This window comes from Achroia grisella, unplaced genomic scaffold (assembly GCF_030625045.1).
Source record: "Achroia grisella isolate CSIRO2021 unplaced genomic scaffold, CSIRO_AGI_Agris_v1 utg146, whole genome shotgun sequence".
Lineage (NCBI taxonomy): Eukaryota > Metazoa > Arthropoda > Insecta > Lepidoptera > Pyralidae > Achroia > Achroia grisella.
In genome coordinates this window covers 2,311,368-2,319,062 of record NW_026712636.1, presented here as the reverse complement: position 1 = coordinate 2,319,062, position 7,695 = coordinate 2,311,368, and the positions used below count along the sequence as shown (strand labels likewise).

Sequence of the window (7,695 nt, the reverse complement as noted above, 5' to 3'; positions counted from 1 at the left end):
AGATTTTATTATTAAATAATTCCTTCGGCGTTACAGGGCGTGATATTATATCTGCGGGATTTTCTTTACCGTCGATGTGAAACCAATGGGAAGCGGCAATTTTTGAATTAATTTCAGTTATTCTATTCGCTACAAATGTATGAAACTTATAGGCGGGAGAATGAATCCATGTGAGTGTTACGGTTGCGTCTGAAAATGCGAATATCTTGTCTATATGACAGCGTTTAGATAGTACCTCATGAACTGCGGAGAGGAGATTAGCGAGTAATAAGGCGGCGCAAAGTTCAAGGCGTGCGAGAGATATCTTTTTTAATGGAGCAACGCGAGACTTAGAAGAAAGGAGATGGACAACACCGTCAGAGTGGACATCATTACTCACTCTGATATAAACAACGGCGCCATAACAGGACTCACTAGCGTCTGCGAATCCGATAAGAGTTACATGTGAGTTGCGTGTTATACCTACATGACGAGGAATTTCAATCTGTTCCAAAAATAGAAGTTCAGATTGAAACTTGAACCATTTATTAGATATGGAGGATGGGGTAGGTGCATCCCAGTCCAGATTGTTCATCCAACATTCCTGAACTAGAAGCTTTAAAAACGCGGTAATCGGGCCTAGCAATCCTAATGGATCGAATAAACGTGCGGTTACAGAGAGAATAGTGCGTTTGGTACATTGTGATGAATCTGTACTTATTTTATATTTAAAATTATCCTCTTTAGGATTCCATTGCATACCTATAATTTTTGTATTTGCGTTTGAGTCACAGTCAAATGTTACAAATTGCGGATTTTTATGCTAATTGTCTACTTTAGTCATAAATTCCTTACAGTTGGACACCCATTTTACTAATTTAAATCCACCCGAAGAAAACATATTAATCATCTCTTGATTTGTTTTTTCGGCTGCATCTAGACCATCTAATGACGATACATAATCGTCCATATACATGTGATTATCAGCCTCGTGGGCGGCGAGAGGATATTCAGTGCGACTATCTGAAGCCAGTTGTCTCACAACCCTCATCGCGAGAAAGGGAGAACTAGAGACTCCGAATGAGACTCTGTTAAATTGATAAGTTTGTATATTAGTTTCTGTATTGAATCTAAAAAGTATGCGTTGAAATGGTTGATGATCAAACGTGAGTTTAATACAGAAATACATTCGTTCTATGTCAGCCGTTACACCAATAGCAAACATGCGTAAATTCATCAACAAATCAAAAATATTAGTTTGTAAATTACAACCTGTATAAAGTATGTCGTTCAGTGATAAACCGGACGTGGTCTTACAACCAGTGTTGAGGACTATGCGTGTTTTTGATGGCTGTTTATCAGAGCGATAAACAGCTCTGTGCGGAATATAATAATGTTCAGAGTCGTATATAGGATTTTTTACTATACTTAAATACCCTTTATCAATATAATCTTGAATTGTGGAGTTATAATCTTTACGTAGATCGGGCTGTGAATCTAATTTCTTTTCTAATTGTAAATACTGACGTTTTGCAATAGCGTATGAATTTCCTAATTTCGAAGGCGGTAATTTAAATGGTAAGTGAACGGTATATTGACCTTTATTATCTCGAGAATAAGTCGATTTAAAATTGTTTTCACAAATCTCGTCGTCTTTACTCATATGCGTTTTAGAGGGAACACTTTCTAACTCCCAGAAGCGTTGTGTAAGAGTATCAAGCGGAAGCGGGTCGGATTGACAGAAAAATAATTTGTCATTATTTGAAAGCGTACTATTCTGAGAAGGTGAGTCGCAGTCAGCCTTTCCCATGACTATATAACCGAGTGTAGTCTCTAAACCAATAACTGATGAAGTAGGTGATGTCACTTTATCACTACCAAGCAGTATAGGGAACAACTCATTGCCCACAAGACAGTCAACACGGCCAGGTGAGTAGAAATCATCATCAGCGAGCGGTAAAGATTGCAAGTGTTCTAATTGCGATACATCGACGCGAACATTAGGTAAATAATCAGTTATGACATCTATGACTCGTGCAGTTATTGTATACGAACAGCGGGCGTCGTAGCGTGAGTGAATTTTAAACGTTGTGTACCCATAAGACGTACTCTCTGTTTTTCCTATTCCCCTAATGGTAGATATAGACGGTGTAATATTTAAGTTTAATCGATTACAACATGTTTTGGTAATAAAATTACTCATAGAACCCGAATCAAGAAATAAACGTACATTCGAACGCTTATTCTGATTGTATACGTGAACAGCAGCGGTAGGTAAAAGAATAGTCGTATTGTTTAACTTATTCTGCGCGGGAGTAGTTACCGACAGCGTTATATTATTTGAATTCCCACTCGTAGCCTGTGTGTTCGACGGAGTACTACGAGGGGCGGGCGTAGCCGATTGTACTGTAGCGACGCGGCTTTGGTCGGGTTGCGGGGTGGGACGCGCTGTGTCATAGCGTGAACGTATGTTGGAATCTATATGCAAAAGCGAGTGGTGTTTATAACCACATGTATAACACCGATTTATAGATTTACAGGCGTTTATATTATGAAAACCTAAGCAATTAGCACATAAATTATTTTTCTTAATAATATTAATGCGGTCGTGTACGGATTGATTAATAAAATAATCACATTTAAATAAAGCGTGAGGATAGGGCGAATTACAAAATGCGCATGAGAGTTGACGCGGCTGTATGCGAGCGAGTTCGAACGAGGGTGCGTTGACCTTTGGCCTATATATCTGTTGCGGTGGTGCGTTATAAGGTGATGCGTCCGTGTTTACAAGAAATGCGTTAGTGTGCGTTACTTTTTTATTATCTGACGAATAATTTGATTTATTCTGAATTTGCGATTTATAATTAGTAGAATTAGAGTGAGAATTGCGTAATGTTTGTATTTTACACTGTTCTTTTACAAATTGCGTTAAATCTGAAAAGTTAGGTATATTTTTATCTTTATAAGTTTGTTCGAATAAGTTTACAATATTTTTATCGAGTTTAGTAAGAGCGATATGTAAAAATAGATAGTCAGATAGATTGTCTATTTTCAACTGCCTAAGCGCAGATTCAGCTGAACAGAACTGCTCAATAAAAGTATCCAGAGTTTGATTACTTTTAAATTGTAACATCTGATCGACGTATTGTGATGCTTGTATGCGTACATCCTGATATTTTTCTACTAATGCGTTCCATAATAGCGAGTAATTATCGGCGGTGGGTTGAATACCTGAACAGACATTAAGAGCTTTACCAGCCAAACAACCAATCAAGTACTGAACTTTTTCGGCGTCATGTAAATTTTTATTATCGTGAATTAATGTTTTAAAGTTTTCGTAGAAGCTAATCCACTTACTCGGATTCGAACCGTCGTACTTTAAAAGGTTTAGAGGGGGCAACTTTCGACTTAATAAATTTAATTCTTTATTATCCTGTCTAAGATTTTTTATAGAATTTTCCACTTGTTTAATATGACAATATAACTCATCGAATGACGAAAGCGGCGTGTAGTTCGGTATTGCCGTCTTGTCTATAATTAAGCGAGCCTCCAGTAACGAATCTAAAGTTTCTATAAAATCTGAACGAAGCTTGTCTAACGAATAAACGCGAGTTAAAAATTGCAACTTATAATTCTCATTGGAAACCTTTAGACTGAGATCATAAATATGTTGAATGATGCTAAACAAAGAATTTTTCTTTGCTTCAAGGAGCGTTACGTGGTGATCCTCATCTTTACTAATACTTGCAACTGCGTCTTTAAATTTCGACATTGTTAAAGTAATTAAAGTGATAAATAAGTATTATAGATAGGAGTAAAATTGCGAATTAAATATTATAAAAAAAAAGGCGTGCGGCGCGTGGGTGCGAAACAAAATGGCGATCTTGTGAATTGCGCAATAGAAAAATTGACCGTTATAAGTTAAATGCGGTTGCGTTATAAATGACTTGAAAATAAAGTAAATAGCGATAATGAATGAATGATGAAGTAGATAGAAAGGGAATCGGGACGAAGGACCAGGACTTGGAGTGAATAGGTAGAAAGGACAAAAGGAGCTCACCGGTGAATTCTTTCTTCGACTTCTCCCGATGATTCTCGGCGCTGGTTCTCTTTTCTATTCACCAAGACTAATATTTTTATAATGTTTTTCTTAAAACTTCTTGATTAACAGACACAACACATTACGGATTTATTCTCACTTTATGCGTTTATTATATAATAGTTTTGTACAGGCGGATAGCGAATTGAGCAGCGTTAGCGGTGGCGGCCGGCGGTAAACTTGAACTAACTGGGCGGAAGTCGTCTTTCTATTATCTTCTTGTCCTTTGACATGTTACATGGTTTCAGGAAGTAACAAGGAAGGACATACATGGGATGAGTATGCGTGAGTGAGACAGATATGCAAATTAAAACGCGCGCTTATGTTTCTATTATATTGGTAGTTAAAAATGAATGAACGAGATGCGCGGCTGCGTGTGAGTGAAATAGAGTATTGAACTATCGCTGCGTAAGGAAAGTATAGGTAAAAACGAAATAATGTTACGTTTCGGCGTAAACATATTGAGTTTATTTGAATAAAAATTATTTCTATTTCTATTTCTAGTGCTCATAATATATTTAAGAAAAAGTATTAAATGTGATAATTATAATACTTTTATATAGGCTTAATGCCCGTAGATATAATACAATAATAGAAACTAATAGCAATTAACCGTAACGAAAGTAAACAGTGATTTACTTTCCAATTAACTTCTCCTCATGTGTCACTACGAAATACAGAGACAAAGGAGATATAAACAAAAGCTCTAGAACTCTTAAGGAGCTATTACACTATCATGAGGATTATTTCACTAACTATAACCTTTTTAAGACAGTTGAGTATATTGTAAAGATTCACTTTGTTTGTTTGTAATACTTGTACAATGATTTATGTATAAAAAGACACAATTAACTTATAAAATAAATTAATACAATTGCGGACTTATCACAAAAAAGAGATTTCTTCTAGTCAATCTTTGTATGAACGAGAGGAATTGTAGAGTGGTGCAAACTGGTACAATCTAAATAACTCAAAGGTGACTGACTGACATTTGGCATGTACCTGCATGCCAAATTTTTGCCCGATCCGTCCAGTGGTTTGGGCTGTGCTGTGTAATGTTATGATGTAAGCATCCCCTAAGAAATGATTTTGATTAATTCTACCCCTAAGGGGATAAAATAGGGGATGAAAGTTTGTATGAAACTTTGTCAATTTTAAAGCGAGGCTGAGACTTTGTATGCATAAAGCTACTATGACGTAGGCATCCACTAAAAAAGATTTTTGATAAATTCCACCCCTAAGGAGATAAAATAGGGGATGAAAATTTGTATAAATCTTCTTAGATTTTGTAGGCCCTAATTTTTTACACACGCTAAACAAAAGTAAAGCCTCAAAAACTACACCTAATTAATAATACTTACTACTACGCGAGGGAAGCCGCGGGCAAAAGCTAGTAAATAATAAGCGTCATACTGTAATATATGTATATTCGTTATGTTATATATTTTATTACATATAAGTAATATATTAACTTATAAATATAATGATATAATAAATGAACAGAAAATACATAAATATACTGAATTAAAAATGTAATATTTAATTAATCACTATATACAGTTAAAATTCAAATAATTACGTGTATACGATATCTTTTTTTATTCAATATTAAAATTATAAAACCTTAAATTAAATTATAGGACTCTTTCTTCTCTCTTCTCTTGTACTACTAAAGTAGACTTCAGACAGTCTGAAGTCTACATTGGTAAACGTATTAGAAATAGAATTAACTTTAATGATGCTTTTTTAAAACAAATAAACACACAAAAAGCGTGTTTTATATAAATAAAAATGGATTAACTTGTTTTATTTATACTATAATCATATGTGCATATAAATCCTATAATTAATATAAATGGAAAAGTTTGTGAAGATGGACGACTGAATAAATATAAAAATAAACAACTGTTTATTACTAAAAATAATGGTTCGTCCTTATTTGAGATATTTCTAGAAATAAGCCTTGAATATAAATCTGTAGGTAATATTTTATTTATGATGGCCTCGGTTGTATAGCGATTTAGCATACCGCTTTACTTGCTATGGTTGTCAGTTCGATTCTTCGCATGGTACAAACATTTATATTCGCGAGTATATTAGTATTGGTCTAGGTGTGTTTGTGTAAACTTATTATCATTATTTCGGCCCGGAAGACGTCCACTGCTGGACAAAGGCCTTCCTTAAAAATCTCCACGACGATCGGTCCAGCGCTGCTTGCAAGCAACGCTTTCCAGAGATCTTGACCAGATCATTGGTTCTTCACAGTTTTTATGTATATTATATACGTATATATAAAAAAATGCTTATAAATTCTGTTATCAATTGTTTAGCAACGCTGTGTGAATTGTTAAAAGTTATTTTATTATTATTTGTTCTAAAATACTCCACCAGATTGTACAACCTATAGGTATTGTGTACCGCTACATTCCATCTGAACTATACGCTCCGAGACAAAGCTTGGAGTGGCAAGTCCTTCAATGTTGAGCCTCCCTTTGTTTCTGACCCCAAAGCTGATTCTTTTAGCCCGGTAGGCACAAGGTTTGAGCTTTGAACTTTTGAGATGGGTGGACTGCGCAAAATATGACATGGCGACGAAAGTTAAGTATCTCTACATTTATTAAATTAATTTAATATTGTTCTTTTTAACTATTTAATATTTATTTTGTAACGTTTTGCATGCCAATTTATGTACATTGTTTAAGAAAAAATCAAATTAGAAGCAAAATCTAACTCAGCACAATAACAAATTGTATTTAATTCATTTTCAACCTCCCATCCAATTGTTGGTCAAAAATTCATTTATTGTCATTCATCCTAACGTTTTTCGCTGGAACTCATTTGATCTCGAAACCTTAGATTTTATAAGACAAGTACCTCTTACCCGCGACTTCGCCCATGTGGATATTTTTCTTAATTAAAGCAAAAAAAAAATTAAAATAGCTTATGTAAGCCTTATTACATTAGCTATCTGCGAGTGAAAGTTCCATCAAAATCGGTCTAACCGTTTCAGAGACTAGCAAGAACAAACAGACATACAGTCAAAACAATTTTAATATTATCTTTTTGATGTAAGTATCATATATCTATATATTAATAGGTAAAGCAAAAATTTTGTAGCCCTTTTTACAAGTATAGTCTTTGACAAGAGACTCTTGTTAATATTCAAAGATGTAATTTAAATTAATTATAGTCGAATTTCGTCGATTGGGCGACCATTACTATATTTAAATATGTATTTAGTGAAAATCTGTTAATTTAAAATTACAATCAGGAACTTAAAATCTATTTGTTTGATGTTCGCTTGACGCTCTCAATTCATAAAACGCTACATCTCTTCAATTGTTCTAAATTTAGTCTCTATGAGCATAGATAAAGGAAATGCCACCAGTAAAGAGCTGTCTAGAATATTGCTTTTGTCTAGCAGGACAGACGGTCTCGCCATAATGGTATAGCTTTTTAACAACCGACGCAAGAGGGGTGTTACAAATTTAAGGTGCTATATCTGTCTGTGGCATCGTAGCTCCTAAACGAATAGAACGATTATCATGCAGTTTTTTTATTTAAACACTGATATGATTGAAGGTTCTTAGTTACAATTTATGAAGATCTGTAAGCCA

The 7,695-nt window shown here is 34.6% G+C and overlaps 1 protein-coding gene across 1 annotated transcript; it reads right to left on the bottom strand.

Moving 5' to 3' along the window:
* Positions 1-802: 802 nt before the first annotated feature.
* Positions 803-3,751, bottom strand: LOC131855539 (uncharacterized). The gene is made up of 2 exons (XM_059206813.1): positions 3,465-3,751; positions 803-2,108 (listed from the first exon to the last, which is right to left on the bottom strand). Exons 1-2 carry the CDS (start codon positions 3,749-3,751, stop codon positions 803-805), a joined length of 1,593 nt encoding a protein of 530 aa, XP_059062796.1.
* Positions 3,752-7,695: the final 3,944 nt, after the last annotated feature.